Raw genomic sequence first — 21194 nt, 5'->3', positions numbered from 1 at the left:
GTGACGAGCGTCAGCAGAGCGGCATCACGAATGGACGGCGCCTGGTTTTTAGCGAATATGAGCGTCTGTAGGAGACAACTCCAGGAAAACAACACTCAGAATCAGATCTGGTACTGCCACGGCCCATTTATTTCTCTCCAGCTGGAAGCTAGAAGGACTTTCTCTCCTCTCCTCTGTGGATAAACGTCTTGAATCACATGCAGAAAGTTCTTTGCTGTCTCAGGAGAGAACGTGAGTTTAGCAGGAGAGGAGCTGTTTTCAGAGGCTATTTCAACTACTGCGCCCCGACCCCCCCGGGTATATCTTTCAATCATTTTTTGTCTATGTGTCCATAGATTTGCATCTCAGAGTGAATATTTGTATTTGCACAGGATACAGTTGGATAGAGAGTCAGAGCTGCGGGAACAGAAGAGTCGTGTTGATTGGACCTTTGAGCTTCAGTAATGTCCACAGATATTGATCGAGACATCTGGAAGGTTCAGGTGAGCGGATGTTGTAGCTCCTCTCCTCTTATTGGTCTTTGTCTGCTTCTGTTTGGGCTTTGGTAGATGTAAACAGGAAGTATAATGTATAAGTATAATAACTGGAGCCTGTAGTCGTTTACATGGAGTCAATCTGCTAGCTGCTTCTGTTAGCTGCTCCTGTTAGCAGCTCCTGTTAGCAACTCGTGTTAGCTGTTCCTGTTAGCTGCTCCTTTTAGCAGCTCATGTTAGCTGCTCCTGTTAGCGGCTCCTATTAGCAGCTCCTGTTAGCTGCTCCTGTTAGCGGCTCCTGTTAGCGGCTCCTGTTAGGGGCTCCTGTTAGCAGCTCCTCTTAGCTGCTCCTGTTAGCAACTCGTGTTAGCTGCTCCTGCTAGCTGCTCCTGTTAGCAGCTCCTCTTAGCTGCTCCTGTTAGCTGCTCCTGTTAGCAGCTCCTCTTAGCTGCTCCTGCTAGCTGCTTCTGTTAGCTGCTCCTGTTAGCTGCTCCTGTTAGCTGCTCCTGCTAGCTGTTCCTGTTAGCGGCTCCTGCTAGCTGCCCCTGTTAGCAGCTCCTGTTAGCTGCTCCTGTTAGTGGGTCCTGTTAGCAGCTCCTGGTAGCTGCTCCTGTTAGTGGCTCCTGTTAGCTGCTCCTCTTAGCAGCTCCTCTTAGCTGCTCCTGTTAGCAGTGAGTTCGTGGATGTCCAGACCATCATCACTGGATCTCTGTGACACTGAAGAAAAGTTACAAACAGGAAGGTTCTCAGGGAGGTTCTGCAGAGTTCTCTGGTTTCTCAGTGGATTTCTGGAGGTTTGTTCTGGATCATCACAGATTATGATCTCCTCTGGAAGTGAAACCAGTATAATGTACATATATATATATATATATATATATAGTTGATTATTGTCCATTTCTTCTTTTTCTGTGTCTCCTTTTTTTATTCTAGCTATTATTGCCGTCTGTAACATCTTAATTTCCCTGGGATCAATAAAGTTATATATAAATATAGAAAGTTATATCTTATCTCATCTTATCTCCTACTGCTGCTGCCTGTAACTGGGGATCAATAAAGTTTTCTCTTATCTTATCTTATCTTATCTTACTGTATGTGTTTCATATATACTTTATTTTAAAGACGACGATCGACGAGCAGTCAGACTTTATGTCCCTCAGACTGACGTTCTGTTTGTTATTACAGCACAGAGAGGGAGCGAGGCCACCGCTGTGAGCTGTCATCACGCCGTCTGTGATGTCACACACATTTAAATACGAGTATGGCCACAATTAGATGAGTGTGTGACAGTGTGAGTGTGTGTCTTTGTTTGTGTCAGTGTGAGTGTGTGTGTGTGTGTTCACACTTTGCCGCCTCCCCCTTGGCGCCCGTCTGGCTGAACGCAGACACGTGCTGACTCTCGGGCCTCGGCTGCAGAGGGCGGATGAAAGCAGTTTCAACAGTCCCTCTCTGTGCTGCAATAAGAAAATAACACAACGTCGCATTATTTTCTTCATCAAACGGCTCCTCAGCCTCCACGTGAAGAGCGCCCTCTCTGGCAGAACACGGTCAGTGTTAATATGCTGCGGCGTCCCACAGGGGAGCTGCTGGGGTCCACTTTTATTTCCAGTTTTTCTAAATGATGACGAGCTGATGTAGTTACGGATGCTGCTCTCTTATGGTTCATGTCGCTCCATCACACCTGGCTGTCTGCTAACCTGGTCGAGTGCTGCCCACAGCTGTACATGGGGGTGGGGGGGGGGGTGGAGTCATGACAACCTGGAGGCTGTTCACAAACAGGAAGTTTGAATAATGATAATGTTTAGTGGACCTTTAAATGTGAGAGGCAGGGTCGTTTAAAAAATGAGCGCTTAATGAGACCGCTGCTAATGCTGCTGTGCTGCACACACACAAACACACACACACACACACACACACACATTCCTGTTTATCGGTTCATTTTGGATTCTGCTGACTACTGCGAATACTGTGTGTGTGTGTGTGTGTGTGTGTGTGTGTGTGTGTGCGCGTGTTTCAATTAGCTCCACATGACTCACACATGGTTTAGAAGATGATCACACATGGCGTGTCGGTGTGTCAGTAGATGATGATGAAGATGATGATGATCCTGTAATCAGTGTTTGTTTCACTCAGACACTCACAGCAGACTTTAAATGTTCGCTGGTTAGTGGTCGTCTTTGTCTTCTTCGTCTTTATCTTCGTCTTCTTCGTCTTCTTCGTCTTCTTCGTCTTCTTCTTCTTCGTCTTCTTCATCTTCATCATCTTCTTCTTCTTCGTCTTCCTCTTCCTCTTCCTGTGTTAGCACTCTGCGCTCAGTGCTTTCTGAATGTTTGAACCTGTTGGCTTCTTGTTCGTCTTCTTCTTCTTCGTCTTCTTCTTCGTCTTCCTCTTCCTCTTCCTGTGTTAGCACTCTGAACCTGTTGGCTTCTTGTTGTGTTAAAACACAGCAAACACCGAACCAGCTGGTCGGACCATGTGACCGACAGAGTGGAACCTGATTGGACAGAGTCTGATCAGCTCCAGATGTTTTAATATGAACTTCTGAAAGCTGCAGTTGTTGTAAGTCGACCTGAGAATGTTGAATCTGAGCTGATGGACGTTTTTTAAGACTGAACTCCTGAAGTTTCACCAGGAAACCTAAAACTTTAAACCTTTTTTATTTTTTATTCAAACCACAGGAAGTCAGAGAGACAACAAATGAAACTAAAACCACCTTCAGCTCCTCAATCTGCCTCCAGGACGTGAAAAAAGTGGAGACGATGATGAGTTTCTGAACTTCATGACGACATCTGTGTGGATGAGAAGCACGTTTATGTAACGAGTCCTCACACACACACACACACACACACACACGCACACACACACACACACACACACACTAATTACAGTGATTAGGGCTGAAATTATTCCCAGTTTCTTCTTTGCGTGTGTGTACTCATTAAGGATAAAGAAAACAAATCATTTTTCCCTCCGTCACTCAACACCCTGAAGTGTGCGCGCACACACACGCATGCACACACACACACGCACGCACACACACACGCACACACACACGCACGCACGCACACACACACACACACACACGCACACACGCGCACGCACACACACACACACACAGGATCAGAGAGAAGTGAACAGGTGGTAGAGTTCCTGCACTGTTACTACAGGATATTTAAAGCAGAAGAAGACGTGTGTCGGAGACGCCGCAGTGTTCCAGGGGGGGTCGACGCGCTCCTTCTGTCCTCCGTCAGGAATAATTAAAAGGGAGTGAAAGCTGAGAGGAGCACCGGGGAGGAGTGCAAGTAAGCACTTTGTGATCCCTCAAATTCAGCTTGTTACACACACTTTCCCACATGCAGGCGGGCCGACCGTATGCACGCAGCGCGGCTTAGCGCGGCGCGGCGCGGCCCGGCGGCGGCGCAGGATAGGTGCTGTAACAGCAATTAAACGAGTGTGAATCTGAAAACAGCTGATTGTGACACAATCGACATGATTCCAAACACGCTCGAGGTGATTGGAAACATCTGCTCTCGGCACAAACACATTCATACCGTCCTGATTCGTTCTGCCGGAGGTGTTGGAGGAAGGAGGACGCGTTTTTCCCTGCAGCGTTTCCAGCCCGGCGGCACGAAGCTGCACGGACGTGGCCGACAGGTCGAGCTGGACTTTGACTTCTGCGTCCTGCAGCTGCTAGCTACTACAGCGCGGTGCTAGCATTATGATCCGAGGACTAGTTTTATTAATGACGTCCTTCACATTTTAATTTGTTGTGATCACACACACACACACACACACACTCTCTCATGGTTGGCTCGTCATTGAAGAACACGTCAGATAATTAACCTTCAGGCGGAACAGCGAGCGTGCTATCATTAACCGCGTGGCGGAGCAGGAAATGGAAATGAGTCAGATGAGGTGTCGGCGCTGCGTTTGTTTCCTGTGCTCTCCTCAAAGTCAGTTTAATCCTGTTGGTCAAAAAGGGGTCCAGAGAGTGGTGGGCTGTGCGGGCGCGGGAGGCACTGAAACAAAAAGAGAGGAGACGCAAAATTACTCCACATGAAAGTTTACAAACACACGATGAATAAGTTACCACGAGGTGGAATTTGAGCCGACTGGCACCACGAGTAAACTCCGGCGTCGAGGAGCGTCTCAGCAAGCTAGAAATAGGCGTCTTGATTAAGGAAGTGGATCCAGGTGTGCCCAATCGCTCCTCGACGCAGCGGGGGGAGGGTGCCTCTGGAGACAGGAAGTAAGGTTAGCCGCACAACACAACGAAAACAGGAAATGGACCTTCACAATAAATGCACCAGAAGATACAAGCCACAACAAATCTCACCCATCAGAGAGCTGGAGTCTATTCAAATGTTTTATATTCTTGTTAATTGCACTAAATTAATACACAAGAAACGCCAAAGATCAATAAATGCCGCTTCGTTTAATTTCAGTTTGACGTTAGCGGGCTGTGTCTGCAGCTCTGAGCTCTGGTCTCCTGCATGAAAGTCAAACCTGTCTATTGAAAGCAGGGGGGTTAGCTTAGCTTAGCGTAGCCTGATTCCAGACCTGCCAGGTCAGACTTCCTTCACCTCCATCCCCCTCCCCCACCTCCACACCTGCACCTCTGGCTGTAGATGGTGAAGTGCAGAGTCATGCAGTGCGGCTGCTGCCGGTAACTCCGCACACACAGAAGCACTCTTTTTTTTTTTTGGAGTATTCCTTTCATCTCCCCTCAGCACCGATCTATGGACATTAGCCCGACTCCCAAAATAGACACAAGCAGCCTGCACTCGTATGCAGCATTTATTCAGAGAGGTTGCCACTTTAAATCCTTCCTCTACGGACGCCTGAACGTCTGCTGCAGCACGCGACGACAGGTCGCTCGCTCGCGTGTGCGTCTCCTCGCGCTGATCTGTTTATTTGTCGCCGCGGCCTTGTTCGTCTCTCGTGAAGTATTATTTCACTCCGTGAGGGTAAATGCGCCGCAGCTCCGCAGGATACGACGCTCTCGGCTCTGTAACTACAGGCGGGAGCGGCGCCAGTCGAGCAGCGGGGGGGCATGTCGCCGCTAAATGCCAGACAAATGCTCAGGGGTGGCAAACGATTTCAGAAAAAAAAATCGAGCCGTGCTGAAACAGGACTGCAATAAATGAGCAGCTGAGTTTGCTGGCAGGCGATCGTGTGGTACAAAGACTACAAAGGAAACACCGAGCGAACAGAAGTCGTTAGTTTGGAGATGCTGGCAGAGCACGGAGTGTTCCCGGAGACGCCGATGAAAATGTCAAGCTGCCTCTGAATGCACCGGGACTTAGCTCCTCTCTGCTGAGTGTTTACCTGGAGGATAAAGGGAGCGTCGGCTGTTGGGAGCAATCTACCGTAATCCTCCGTCCAGTTGCTGCTAAACGCAAAAAGAGAGCAGGCTCTTTGATCAGCTGCTGCTGAGGCGATGCTAAGCTCGAGCGTCAGTGTTTCTGGAGTCGCTCTGCAGAGTCGTGAACGCAATTAGAAAAGTGGGTTTTTGTCAGAATAAACAACAACAAGCACCTTCCAGCATCGGAAGGCCACATAGAACCACGTAGAAACGGTTTCTAACACACATCCTGCTGTAGAGAGCTTTACACACATCTCACTGAAGACCATGAGGTGAGGCTGAAAGCTATGAAAGCCAGTAAGTGCACCATCGATCTTAGATTATTATACAAGTCAGGAACAAACTGTTGTTATGGACGAGCACACTATGATGAGCAGTGACGTGCACAGACTTTTTGAAGGGCAGGGGCGAAAAGGAAAAAAAGGACACATATAGCGTGTCCTCGCCACTGAAGAGGGCACTTTAGCGCGCGTTTTGGCTCCCAGGGGGCACTTTAGAGCGCGTTTTGGCACCCAGGGGGCACTGTAGCACGCGTTTGGCGTTCAAGAGGGCACTTTAACACACGTTTTGGCTCCCAGGGGGCACTTTAGAGCGCGTTTGGCTCCCAGGGGGCACTTTAGTGCGTGTTTTGGCTCCCAGGGGGCACTTTAGCACGCGTTTTGGCTCCCAGGGGGCACTTTAGTGCGTCTTTTGGAGTCCAAGAGGGCACTTTAGCACGTGTTTTGGCTCCAAAGAGGGCACTTTAGCATGCGTTTTGGAGTCCAAGAGGGCACTTTAGAGCGCGTTTGGCTCCCAGGGGGCACTTTAGCGCGTGTTTTGGCTCCCAGGGGGCACTTTAGCACGCGTTTTGGCTCCCAGGGGGCACTTTAGTGCGTCTTTTGGAGTCCAAGAGGGCACTTTAGCACGTGTTTTGGCTCCAAAGAGGGCACTTTAGCGCACGTTTTTCAAAAACTGGGCCACGAGGGGGGGCAGCCGCCCATCCTGCCCCCCCATGCACCCCACTGGTGATGAGCTGCAGTGCACAGTGCTGGATGAAGGTGGTGCGACGCTGCTTGTGTCAGTGGTACCCACCCAAAGTACATTTACTCTATCTATATATCTAACTATTGCAGTCTCTTGGTCACACACGGGTCATCGCTCCCCTGTTAGCAGATAAAAACACAGGGAAACCCTTCAGCACTTGGAAGCACGTGTCTACAATTAAACTTTAAGAAGTGCATTTACGAAGTTTATATTCAAACGACGCAGCTGCTGCATGTTCGCAGTCTTAAGACTAACATTTAGAAGTGCTTACTACCACGTTTATGATAACTGCAGAGCAAAATAAATGTTCAGTCATGACCAGGAAAATAATACACACCTCTCTCAGTGAGCAGAGTACGGACTGAGGGTGGCGCTGTGTTGACATCAAAAAAGTTTGACTTCTTAAAGTGACAGTACAGGTATGAACAGGTAACAAAAAGCATCATAAATGTGCTAAAAACAAAAGTTATTCAATATTTATCAGGATTTGGTAAAGTTTCAACATAAAAATAAAGATTAATTTTAATGTGGTTACACTGGTCAGGAGAGCCAGCTGTGTCCTGGGCTGCCCACTGGACTCTGTTGAGGGGGCGGGTGAGAGGAGGCTGTCTCACCCACTGCACCTTATTTCATGATACACCTTATGATACCGTATTTTTTATTTATTTTTTAAATTCTTGTTGTTGTTTGCATAGTTGTAATTTATTGTTCTTATTTGCATCATTGGCTGTTTGCAGCCCCCCCCCCTGTAAGAGTGAAATTCTCCATTGTGAGCTTAAAGTCTTACCTTATCTTATCTTATCAACAGAAAGCTGAATAAAGTGACTCTGTTTAACTGAGAAAAGTGATTACGGTGTAAAGTTATTCTTGGGGGACTGGGTTCACTTTGCATCTTATCGTCAAACACTCTTAGGTTCGCAGGTCCTGTCATCCGTCACGTTTGATGGAGGACACATTATCTCTCTGCTACCAGGTCAGCAAGTTTGAAGCGTATAGAAACGTTCTTGGATTGTTGGGTTCTGTGGCAGAACCCTCTGTGCTGCATTCTGACGCCGGTACGAGTAACTGTGCATGTATGTGTGAATGTGTAAAAGTCCTGTTAGCAACGTTAGCACCTGCTGTGTTTTGGCCTCGTCCTCCATCGCACAAAATGTCCCCATGTAAACAACAGAGGTAATGAGGCAAACTCTGTGGTCAGAAGCCAGAAAAGCCGTTTTTCTGTCCACTCGTCAACCTGAATCTTTCTTTTCTTTCCAAAAGCTCCGTTTTCACTGAGCTAAAGCTGCGTTTGTGTGTGGAGGGATAGAAAAAGCTGCATGTGGACCAGATGTAAGACAGTGAACAGGTGGAGCTGGGCCACTCTAAATACTGCAGGGGTAGTGAGGGAAGTGGGAACAGGTGAGCAGGTGGGCGGGGCAGTCAGGTGACGGCTGGAACAGGTGATTGCAGGGTCTGAAAAAACTGCAGTTAGAATGAATGAACAGGCTGGGGGGAGGAAGGATGCAAGAATCAGGCTGATATAGTGAAGAACTCAAGATATGTGCACATGTGAAGCCCCCAGACACACACACACACACACACACACACACACTCCACAGGAAACCTTTCAAACAACAAGTGCAGGAGTAATCATCACACTTCTGTCCTAATGAAGTTCAGCGGTGAGGTGAACAGCCAATCAGCTCCTATCACAGGAAGACAAGCCGGACTTGATGATGTCAACATCCCATAATATGTCAGAGGCGACCCACACACACACAGTTTTCTGCCTCTGGATGGATTTCAGTAACGTCTGAAGACTTGTGCCACATCCAACAACACCACAAGTGCCTGAACCTGAGACCCTGAACGCAACATTCAGATCCATAAAATGACGTGAAATAACTCGATGAAAGAACGAAACATCAAAAAATTCTTTGTTGTTTTTTGACTTTGTGGGCCGAGCGATGACTCTGCTCTCGTTCGTTGTTCGCGTCGCTGCGGCCGACGCTCAGAGTGAAGCGATGATTCGCTCCCTGACGTCTGTCCTGAAGAGACATTCAGCCATTTCTGTGTCAAGTCTGTCTCCTCACTGCACAACGACAGCGAGCGCCGAAAGCATGACACCGACTGACGGACTCTGAGTGCACTGCTGCAGAACGCAGTGTGCAGGACTAAAGCCGGGCCCTGCACATCTGGCATCTGCATATCTGGCATCTGCATATCTGGCATCTGTACATCTGGCCCTGCACATCTGGCATCTGTACATCAGGCATCTGCACATCTGGCATCTGCACATCTGGCTCATTTTGTTCTGATATTCTTGTACCGCCTCTACGTCTTTAACAGGATAACGAGAAGAGTATTTGTTTCATGTGCACGTCTTCATGTGTCCACTCGGTTCTGAGGGACTGAGATCTGATCCTGGACCAGAAAACTGCAAGTCTTCAACATCCACTTCCTTTAAATTGAAGCTGAAAACGTTTGTGTTTACCTTTTAAAACTTCGGAGCATTCCTTCATTAATCTGTCACCGCGCTGTCGCTTTCATCCCTTTTATTAAATGCATTTAATCCCTCTGATTCCTCTTTACTTCCTGTTTATACGTCTTTTATATCCCCTCGAGTCTCCGTCTGTTTGTGCCTCATCTAAACGCTGCTCAGCTAATTCTGACTGCGGCTCATGTTCACAGATTGTTTCCTCTCTATCATTTTACTGTTGGACGATCAGAACAGATCGGACTGAAGTGAATCACCTGAAACACTTCAGCGAGCTGTCGCCATCACAACACACCTGTACAGAAATAGAAGAAAGGCACAGCTCAGGCCGAGTTTAATACGACAGAAAGCTGTTGGTATGAAGTGATGCGCGGTGTCTCAGAATCAGCCAAATTGAACTCGTGTAATTCTCGTGACTCTTTCACTCTTCTGGCTTTCAGCTGCGTTTCTCTGTGATTTACAGTCGCAGCTCTCAGCGGCTTCTGTTTGTTGTCCTTGATGCATCGCAGCAGAGAGCACACAGTGTTTCCTGGCAGTCGAACACAAAGTTTCAGCCTTTTAAAACACGAGAAGCGGTGACAGCCAGGTCTCACGCAGGTCTTGGCTCAGTGTTGGTGAATTTGTCGAACGATCGCACCGGAAATCTTTTTGAAATCACGGCGTCGACATGATCAAAACTGTCACGCGGTGACACCTTTTCTCTCTTTTCATACACCTGTCTGCAGCTGTCACAACACGCTGTCACATCAGATCATCTCTCTGGTCCCTGATGGCACATCATTTTGTGTTAAAACAACAAATTTCTTTTCTGGGTCAAATATGGCAAAGTATGAATATTTAAACATTTGATCTCATCTTTTGCTCCGGCTTCAAACTCACCTTTAGCAGGAAGCTTTTAGACGTCTAGCTGGACGTATTTATCTTGGAGTGCTGCTTCACATCACACCTGGTCTGAACATCGATCATGTGAATGTATGTTTGCTTTTCTACTGAGTTTATGTGAAGTTTCATGTCTGTCAGGATGTAATATGTAAGGGATAATGCCCTTCAGACGGTTCACGCCTCCGCGTCGTCCATTCATTTCTGATAATGGACGCCTCGAAGGGCATTATCCCGCTTATACCATGGTCACTTACGAAAAAAAATCATCAATTGAATTGAATGAATAGCTTAATGTTGTTTTTTACCGTTAAAAGTTTTTCACAAGAAGCGGCTGAGCGGACTATTTAATATCTCTCGTTGCCAAGGTAACCAGCTCTGGCCACAGAACCTGCAGCTCAGTCGGCCGCAGCTCTTATATGAGGCCTGATCAGTGGAGGGAAGTGAGGTGATTGATTAACGTTATGCTACGTTACAAAGTATCATTTCAGAGGACAAGTGCACCTCTTACCGCTCGTGTTTGTCCAGAGGATGATGCGAAAATTTGTTTCAGAGAATCAAAGTCCAATGTCATTGAGAGCAGTGGCAGAGTCGCTCTCAAAGTTGATGTCCATGTTTTTCTGAGCTAGGAAGTCTCTCGATGTTTTAACTGCCCATTTCGTGGTTTTCTTCGTCCTTTTCATCCTCTAAATTGTTCAGTTCCTCCGGTGTCACCTCCTTCTTATATTCTCTTCTGCTGCGTCCCAGTCTTCAAAATGATCAAATTCACCAAATAGGTTCAATGAAACTATAAAATCATGTTTTGTCTCCTGTCTTGCCGTCGTGATAAATAACGTATGTTAACATATGTTCTGAGCTTCTGTTGCCACGGTTACCAACTAGCGTTTGAGCCAGCGCAATAATTTAGAACAATCAGGCTATTTGAGCGGAACTTCTTTTAACGGACACCCTGCAGCCAATCAGAATCGAGTATTCACCCAGACCATGGTATAAGAGAATATGAGACTCTCTTTGGTCATATCTGTTCATGCTGCCCTGCACACAGACAAAGATCTGTAAACGACGTGTGTGTGTGTGTGTGTGTGTGTATTTACATTCAGTCAAACTGTCTCCATTAGCAGTCTGGTGAATTAGCTGTTAGCAGCTCCTGTTAGCAGCGAGCTCGTGAATGTAGCCCTCAGTGGATCACTGGGACTGGATCAATAACGAGCGTCGTCTCGATGGTTTCTCAGCGGAATCACGAATTCAGCGAACTTCCTGTTTGTACGCCGCCATCCATCTGTCGCTCTCACCTCAGGCTTCACGCCTCTCCCCCTGCACCCCTCGCTGCTCCTTACTTCCTGAGTAGGTGTTTGTCACAATAAATGTTGTCTTGAGGGGGGGTTACACCCCCCCCCCCCTCGCCCACTGTAATATTTGTGTACAGTCCCTGATGTGTTTCAGACGTGGAATTAAACTGAATGATGCTGGAGGGTTTGACTTTTAAAGCAGTTTCCAGGTGGAGGCAGTGTTCAGGTGTGTGTGTGTGTGTGTGCGTGTGCGTGTGTGTTCACCAGCTGAACACCTCTCCGCTCTCTGCTGTTTTTCAGGGGAGGAGTTTTACGAGACGTCTCCGTACGAGCCGATCAGCTTCTCAGAGGAGTTCCGGCACGCCTCCATCATCTCAGGTAACGCCGTCGTGTGTGTTTTCGAGCAGACTGAACAGGCCGACACACACTTATCGAGGCCGCAGCAGCAGTGATGTCGCTGGGATCAGCTGGGGGGGGGGGGTGATTACCAAGAAGAATACAAATCTGCACGACTCCCCTGCTGATAAAGTGAGCGGCTCGCTCAGCCTGCGAATGAATGCATGTCTTTGTAATAACAAGTGTGTGTGTGTGTGTGTGTGTGTGTGTGTGAGTGAGTGAGTGTGTGTGTGTGAGACTCACACTGAGGGGTCCTTTCATGAAATCCTTCCAAAATTCTCATGTGCCACATTGCTCGTTCATTTTAGCACCGGAGAGCAGAAACGATCACACCTGGAAACATACATCACATGACCGCTCACCTACACAGGTGTGTGCTCCTGCACATGCAGCGCGATTAAATGCAGAATTTCACTGCACAGCTGCGGCGAGCACGGACGACGCGCCCGGCAAAGCCTGCCATTTGTTGTCCACGTGGGATCAATCTGCCAATCAACTGGCGGTCGAGGGTCGTAGATCAATACAGGCTGATGTCGCTCCCTTTCTTCCAGAATAGTCACATGATAGGGGCGTGGCGAATCAGGGAAGGACCTGACGTGACCCAATCAGGAAGTGAACGTGTGTGCGCGTCACGGTTTCTGTCTTCGTGATGTCGTGGGGTTACTGCGTCATGTAGGAGGCAGGGTGGTCCTCCTGAACAGATGCTGCAGATGTGCATTATGGGAAATGTAGGATTCGTCGTTGTTGTGATTTGACTGACAGGAAGTCCGTCTTAAGTCTGTTTGCTGCTCAGAGCTAATTCAGCACAGTGGCGTGCACAGACTTTTTGAAGGACAGGGGGGAAAAAGACTTCACTTGATCACGCGTTTTGGCGTCCAAGAGGGCACTTTAGCACGCGTTTTGGCGTCCAAGAGGGCACTTTAGCACGCGTTTTGGCGTCCAAGAGGGCACTTTAGCACGCGTTTTGGCGTCCAAGAGGGCACTTTAGCATGCGTTTTGGCTCCCAGGGGGCACTTTAATGCGCGTTTTGGCTCCCAGGGGGCACTTTAGCACGCGTTTTGGCTCCCAGGGGGCACTTTAGCACACGTTTTGGCGTCCAAGAGGGCACTTTAATGCGCGTTTTGGCTCCCAGGGGGCACTTTAGCACGCGTTTTGGCTCCCAGGGGCACTTTAGCACACGTTTTGGTGTCCAAGAGGGCACTTTAGCACGCGTTTTGGCTCCCAGGGGGCACTCAAGCACGCGTTTTGGCTCCCAGGGGGCACTTTAGCACACGTTTTGGTGTCCAAGAGGGCACTTTAGCACGCGTTTTGGCATCCAAGAGGGCACTTTAATGCGCGTTTTGGCTCCCAGGGGGCACTTTAGCACGCATTTTGTTGTCCAAGAGGGCACTTTAGCATGTGTTTTGGCGTCCAATAGGGCACTTTAATGCACATTTTGGCATCCAAGAGGGCACTTTAATGCGCGTTTTGGCTCCCAGGGGGCACTTTAGCACATGTTTTGGTGTCCAAGAGGGCACTTCAGCACGCGTTTTGGCTCCCAGGGGGCACTTTAGCACGCGCTTTGGTGCCCAAGAGGGCACTTTAGCATGCGTTTTTCAATAATTGGGCCACGAGGGGGGGCGGTCGCCCCCCTCTGTGCACGCCACTGATTCAGCAGACTGTTAATGGAGACAAATATAAGCTAAAAACTGATGTGACACTTTAACTGTTTCTGTTTTATATGTTGTTGTTAGCATGTTAGCAACTTTCAGATTAGCAGCAACATTTAGCGCTCCTTCATTTTCACACAGAAGTCAAATTTCACAGTGAGGACGGGATTAAAGTGAGCGACCAGAGCAGCCGGTCACCTGCCCTAAAGTTGTGAATCCTAAAAACGTGCGGTTGCTGGAGGAGAAAACCTTCGCACAGCGAACACACGAAGTGTTTTAAACCACACGTCCTCAGATTACGACCTCAGTTACGGCCACTTTTTTTTAAACATGCACGAAACACACGAGCAGAAATGTTCCTTCGATATGAACGAGGGCTTCAGGGGAGGCGAAACATGCAAATTCTGAAACGATGTGTCGCCTCAAACGCCTCGTCCTCGGCCCCCATCACTCCATCAGCGGGGCCGTGATTGGCCGAACCACCCGCCGCACGGCACACGCTCGTTCTCTGAATGTGTGTCCGCTACACACACGATTCTGAGGAGTGTTTAAATGTCAGAAGCCCCGAGCAATACATCGTCATTTACACTTTCTGTGTGTGTGTGTGTGTGTGTGTGTGTGTGTGTGTGTGTGTGTGGTCAAACAGCTGTGAAATAGACTCGCAGCTCTGTAAATTGGGTTCTGCTCTCTCAGATTAACACAAGTACAAACATGGTCAAAGCAGGAGAGCTGCAACCAATGCAACTTCAAAAGCACTTTCCTTCCCTCACTCTCCCCCCCTATCATTCACATACACACACACACACACACACACACACGCACGCACACACACACACACACACCAGCAGAGCATGCAGCAGTGCAGGTAGTGTGCAACATTTCAATTATTTCCAATGTCTGACCTATAACATCGCTGGAGAACATGACATCGATCTCCACACGTATTCTGACACATGTGCAGGACTCGTGCGGCGGAACAGGAAGTGTGCGTGTCATCGCGCACGCGGCTTCCAGCAGCCAGTCTGTTTGTTAAAGCCGTTTTGCAGCGTGTCGCCGTCTCTCAAATCACCTGTCTGCTGCAATCCGAGAGCACGATGTGAAGATCCGCAGCCGGAGAGCCCCCCCCCGAATGCTCAAAGAAGATAAAGAGGGAGCAAGGGGGAGGGAGAGAGGAGGGAGAGAGAGATAAGAGGATAATACAGAAGTGTGTTAAATAGCAGTGGCAGAAGAAAGAGCGCTGGAACATTAAAGTATGTTTCAGACAAGAGTGTCACAAATTGATTGGAGGGGAAGTCGAGGCGTGACAGAGTGTTTGTGAATATGGAGTGTGTGTGTGTGTGTGTGACACAGGGAGTTCCAAAAGTAATGAACTGCACAGACTTGAAAGCAGCAGCAGGCAGAATATCTAACTTATCGGGGAGTGCAAAACGTGTGTTAGCAAATAATAATTAGCATCATATAGAAGCTGAATTATGAGATTTAACTCGTGTTGAATAGTTAAAGCAGCTACAATCAATGTTTCTGCGATAACGATGTATGAAATCAGAGTATGTTGGCGTCTCTATTAGCGACGACCTTCAGCTTCAGCAGCTTTATCGACACTTTCATCGGTCGGACACGACGTCTGTGTTCTGCAGACAGACTCAGTCAGAGACCAGCCGCTGAACATAGCGCAGCATTTAGCAGCTAAAGAGCTAAAGATTTTTCCCTCAGGAGCTGGAGGAGACCAAAACCAGAGCTGAAAGAGAGAGAGTACTGGACTGACAGCATGGTGTTCACTGCCCGTTTCTGCTGGAAACGTCAGTTAGTGCAGCTTTAAAGGTGCCGCGTGAACAAAACACATTTCTCACTAATGCATTTAATGCATTTCTTCCTGTACGTCCAGGTTTACTAGCGAGCAGCCTTCTCCCGTTCTTTGTTACATTGTCACAGTTATGTCTCTGGTGGACGTGAAACTCTTCTGGTTGAATCATCGGAACAAAAGACGAACCGCAGTGTTAGACGTGACATGGCACGGCTACGCGTAGGAATACAGACGTTCGGTCACAGCCGAGGCAATACAGGACCTAAAAACTGTGCGTGGAGTTTAAAAATAGTCAGATCCAGAAGTGTTGAGCCGGGCGGGTTGAGGACAAACAGGCGAGGCAAAGAGAGCTGGCCAGCTTACGGCAGGAGATCCGGAAAGGTGAATGCCACGAGGTCGTCTGCGTCAGACAGCAAAAACACGAGTGTGAGCTGGCATCAAAAAACACCGGAGGCAAAAAAAGCAAGACTGGCAAGTGGAGCGAGGAAGAGCGTCGAGACATGATGTCACGCAGGTGAACGGACGAGCAAATCATCCTCATGTGATTCAAAGAAACCGAGGATGCCGTGAGGTCACTGCAAATTAATCTGAAAAACAAAAAAGTTTCCTTTTTCACTTCTTTAACTATGTTTTAGAAGAGGGATCTGGACAAGAAAGCGGCCTGAAAACAGCATTAGGTCGATAAATACAACACAAACAGGCCAACTGTCACTCACAGAGAAGATGAAGGTGCTCATCTGCCCGGCAGAACATTCATCTGCTGCTATCAGGTATAATCTTGGCATCCCGCACGGCTCCGTCCTGGGTCCTCTGCTGTTTGGACTTAAGGCCCATGGAACAGATTTTAATGTGTGCAGATGATACACGGCTGTGTTTTTACATTAAAATATGATCTCTGCATGTTCAAAAAACACGTTGATTTTTCTGCTCCACTGAATTCTGGTCACAAAACATCCTGCAGCTGAACATACGTGAGGCCGACGTTCTTATTGTTGGAGCAACTTCAGCTCCGACACTAAATATAAACACCAGATGATGTACAGTTATTTATCAAAGAAGCAGGTGAAACCAGTCAGTTAACTAAACTTCACGTGTGTCTGAGGACATAAAGACCTGGACGACTGACAGTTTCTGCCCCGAAAATTTGGACAAAACTGAAGTTATAGTACCCTAAACACCTTAGAGTCTCACTATCTGATGATCCAGCCGGTCTGGCAGTTATCTTTGCAGTGGCGTGCACAGACTTTTTGAAGGGCAGGGGCGGAAAGAAAAAAAAGGGCACATATAGTGTGTCCTCGCCACTGAAGAGGGCACTTTAGCACGCGTTTTGGCTCCCAGGGGGCACTTTAGAGCGCGTTTTGGCGTCCAAGAGGGCACTTGAGAGCGCGTTTTGGCGCCCAAGAGGGCACTTTAGCGCGCGTTTTGGCTCCCAGGGGGCATTTTAGCATGTGTTTTGGCTCCCAGGGGGCATTTTAGCATGTGTTTGGCTCCCAAGAGGGCACTTTAGCACGCATTTTGGAGTCCAAGAGGGCACTTTAGCACGCGTTTTTCAAAAACTGAGCCACGAGGGGGGGCCACATCAGCATGAGTCTATTTAATGTCCTGAAAATAACCTCAGTAAGTTTCAATTAGCGTACTTTCACCACTTAAAGTGACACTTCCACTGCTTTCATCTGCTGCTCTTCACATGACGTTCAGACTGCTTTCATGTCACGCTGCTCAACTTTCTCCCCACCCGACATTTCAGTCGCTTTCATCTCTTACTCCCCACCTGACAATTCATTTCCTTTCAGTGCCTGCACGTCAAACGACGCTTCCTTTCATCTGTAATTCTTCCACTGCTTTCATTGATTACTGACACTTCAACTGACACATCACTTCCATCCATTACTTAGACTGAAGTGGCACTTTATGCACCTCGAGGACTCAGGCCACTTCAGCTTCATTCAGTGCCGACAGTAAAAAACACTTTCACTTTAGCTGCCACTTCAACTTCCTTCAGCAGTTCCTACATCAGCTTTGTTCAACCGCTGCCGTCTGTTACAGCGTTCTTTACTTACATTTGCTTTCAGCAGCACTTCGACTGACGCTTCAGTTCCTTTCTAGAGGTCACCGCCCAGCAATAAGCTGATGCGGGTCGTCCTCCGATGATGATGCGTGCAGACGGTGTTCCGGTGAAGACAGACCGACGTACAGCAGTGCATTTTCTGCTGCGCTCTTCTTCAAAGTCACAATGAAATTAAAACATTACTTTCAATCATGCTAATGTGTGAGAGCAGACTTCGGGCTCTTCGGGATTAACGCGAGTTAAAACGGTACGTCAATCCTGAACGTTCCCGGCAGCAGCTTCTGGCTCTCTGTGGAGACGGGACGCCCGTACCAATGCAGTGTGAGAGAAGACAAAGAGGTGCTGGGAGTCTCCACCTTTAAACATCTTTCATGACTCCGGGTTTCCAAAGCTGAAACGTCCTCGACGATGACGCGTTTCCATATTTACTGTCAGACCGAACACAACAATACAAACTTAATGCAAAATACGTGTAAAGCCGTACGGTTTTGATTTTAATGGGCTAGATTAGGATTAACTGTTGGATTAGGATTTGGATTAGTATTTGGATTAGGATTAGCCTGATGCTACATGATGCATCCTGAATGGAGTCTTCTCAGGAGTCCGTCTCATTAAAAACCATAAACGAGGTTTTCAGAATAAATCTGAATGTTGATGCGTTTGACAGCATTTGTTTTTTTGATTTTAGGTGATTTAACTTGGTGCAGTGTTGCTTTCATTAAATATTAATCCTGCACGTTACTGATGTCACAGATAATAAATGTTTGCTTGCAGCTGTTTGTGACACTTTAAACTGGCTGTGGGGGCATTTCTGCCCAGTGATGAAGCTGTTTGACAAACTACAGCTCACGTCTACGATGATGATATTTTTATCAGGTGAAGGCGCTTTAATACCTGATCGTGCTGTACTGATCAGCGGTGCATTCGTCATTGCTCTGACTGTCAGTGCAGCAGTTAGAGGATGGGTTGCCAGATCAGCAGGACCCAGTGGCGTGCACAGAGGGGGGGCAATTATTGAAAAACGTGTGCTAAAGTGCTACCTGGGAGCCCAAACGCGTGCTAAAGTGCCCTCTTGGACACCAAAATGCGTGCTAAAGTGCCCTCTTGGACACCAAAATGCGCATTAAAGTGCCCTCTTGGACGCCAAAACGCATGCTAAAGTGCCCTCTTGGACGCCAAAATCCGTGCTAATGTGCCCTCTAGGACGCCAAAACGCATGCTAAAGTGCCCCTTGGGAGCCAAAACGCGTGCTAAAGTGCCCCCTGGGAGCCAAAACGCGCATTAAAGTGCCCCCTGGGAGCCAAAACACGTGCTAAAGTGCCCTCTTGGATGCCAAAACGCATGCTAAAGTGCCCTCTTGTAAAGGCAGGATGGTTTGAGGTGTGCAGGGTTATCGACAAACACACCCTGAGGTGGAGAATCTGTGTCGGTCCACGTTGTGAGAGCAGGAGCTCACAGAAAGCCGGTTCGTGTTGGTCTGGACGAGTCCTGCTGGACCGCTGCTCCAGTTTCCAGCGTGTTGCTAAGTGGAGAGAACGTCTGGAGGCCTTCGCTGCCTTCGCTTCTTCTTCACGTCTTTCCTCATTCTTTTCATTTGCTCTCTCTCCGTCACAACCCGGCCTCTTTTCCTCCCCCCCCCCCCGCCCACTTCCTCCCTCCAGTTCTGCTTTTGACCTTGTTAGATCATGTCTCAGCGGTGTGTATACAGTATCTGTGTGTGTGTGTGTGTGATGGAGAACGGAGCACACAGTGTTTTAATAAAACATCATGTGAGTGAGTGGTGTGTGTGTGTGTGTGTGTGTGTGTGTGTGCGCACACCCCAGGGCAGGGCTTTGTGTGTGGATCCTGTTGAGGTTGTGTGTGAGGAAGATAACAGGACAACCCAGGGCAACTCTCTAATTGGCCTGCACTCCTGCCCCGGATACTCGCTCTCTTTCTCTCTATATTTATCTGTTCCCTTTCAAACGCTGCTGCTTCTTCTTCTACTATCTGCGGTGAGGTAGTGCGAGCCAGGCGATGCATTAAGGGGGGTGGGGGGGAGATGAGAGGAGGTGCCTCAGGTTGCGAGGGTTAAACAGCGAGGGCGGCACTAATGAAAACACCGCTGTGAAAAAGGAATCGAGTCTGTTTGAAGACCGTTTGGATCCAGTCTGTGAGCAGCGAGGTTTCAGTGAGCTGATGTGTGAAGCGTTTCACAACGAGGAAGAGTGAAGATTTGAATGTTGTCTGGATGGTTTCACACGTCTGTCTGTGGTTAGTTCACTGTCTGTAATAACAACAGGACAGCTGAGCGTCTGTGGTTAGTTCACTGTCTGTAATAACAACAGTACAGCTGAGCATCTGTGGTTAGTTTACTGTCTGTAATAACAACGGGACAGCTGAGCGTCTGTGGTTAGTTCACTGTCTGTAATAGCAACAGGACAGCTGAGCATCTGTGGTTAGTTCACTGTCTGTAATATGCTGGTCAGCGTGATTCTGACTGATGAAAGTTTGTGCACTGAATGGACATGAAATGAAACTGTGAAATTGGAATGGCATGCAGCAATTCTAATTAAAATGTCATAAATGGATAAATGATCACAAACACAAAAGCAAAAGCTTTAAAGGAGAAATTAGTCGCATATTTTCTTGTTTTTCTTGTGCTTATTCAGAGTCATAAGATGTGTGTTCATGCAAAGGAAGAGGAGGCAATAAATATCCAATAAAGCTCCACAGGTGGAATTCAACTCATTTTGAGTTTTAATTGGAACTTTATTCATATCTAACAGCAAACATCCAACAAATGTGAACTTTAAATAAATTGTGGCTGGTGGTGAAACTGCTCCAGAGAGGAAAACAAGCACGTGTTAAAGGACAGACAGGATTTTATATTCAAACATCTGGTAACTCAGTGTGGATATTAGCTTGTGGCTCAGCTTTGTTGAATAATGTGTTTGGATGTCTTGATTTATTTCTGTTAATGAAGTATTTCATGTCAGGTTTCAACAGGAGGCAGGAACATTAAACAAAATGCGATCTGAGCCTGATGTACTCGCGTTAACCCGCACGGGCGAGAACAGCTGGAGCTGCTGCGAGGTCTTTAATCTGCAGTCATTAAGACCTGCCTCACACTGTAACTCTGCAGAACTGCTCAGAGCATTAAGCCGGGTGTGTTTCAGTTCACACAATCAATAAGATGAGGTGTGAGGAGGTGTGCGCTGCTCCTCGGAGACCATGCATGCTCATTTAAGTGACTGCATGAAGGCAGGAAACACTGAAGTGGCTGGAGAATTTATTTATGAGCGTGAAGCGCTTGTTTCCCATCCGCCTCTGAACGCATCGTCAAATGCTCTGCATAACAAGTTCTTCATGAGCCTCAGCGGTACAAACTCCTTCATTTAGCTTTGTGGACGGACGCAGTTAAATCCTCGCTCTCCTCTCTGTCGACTTCAAAGTCTGCTCTGTTTGGACGTGGAGGAGAAGAAAACGAGCCCGTTCTTACTTTGGCTTTTTGACTTTTTACGTCAGAAGCCTGAAAGTTTGTTGAATCTTCATTCAAACAACCTTTATTTAATCGGGAAATCTCACCGAGGTCAAGATCTCAACTCAAGCATCCCTTTAAAATCAGCCAGTGGGACGACACGTTCAAGTGCTCAGCTCCCCTGTCGTTCATTCCAGCTCTGAGGTGTGAATGTTCATTATGGTGTCAAACAGGCCTGAGATCAGCTCTGGTTTTAAATGTGAGGCAGCTTCTGTAGGAGACCTTTATGAATAGAAATGATGGAACTGGACCCTT

The 21194-nt window shown here is 47.8% G+C and overlaps 1 protein-coding gene across 1 annotated transcript in view; it reads left to right on the top strand.

Annotated features, from left to right (window-relative positions):
• The window catches only part of gfra2b (GDNF family receptor alpha 2b), a 92427-nt gene that overhangs the window by 24117 nt on the left and 47116 nt on the right, over positions 1-21194 (top strand). The window contains exons 3-4 of the mRNA XM_041960724.1: positions 11803-11880; positions 16023-16028. Of these exons, the coding sequence (XP_041816658.1) occupies positions 11803-11880; positions 16023-16028 (84 nt within the window). The remainder of the gene's footprint in view (positions 1-11802; positions 11881-16022; positions 16029-21194) is intronic.

Source organism: Chelmon rostratus, chromosome 19, assembly GCF_017976325.1.
Source record: "Chelmon rostratus isolate fCheRos1 chromosome 19, fCheRos1.pri, whole genome shotgun sequence".
Lineage (NCBI taxonomy): Eukaryota > Metazoa > Chordata > Actinopteri > Chaetodontiformes > Chaetodontidae > Chelmon > Chelmon rostratus.
The sequence above is the reverse complement of the archived record's forward strand: the minus strand, read 5'-3'. Positions and strand labels throughout refer to the sequence as shown.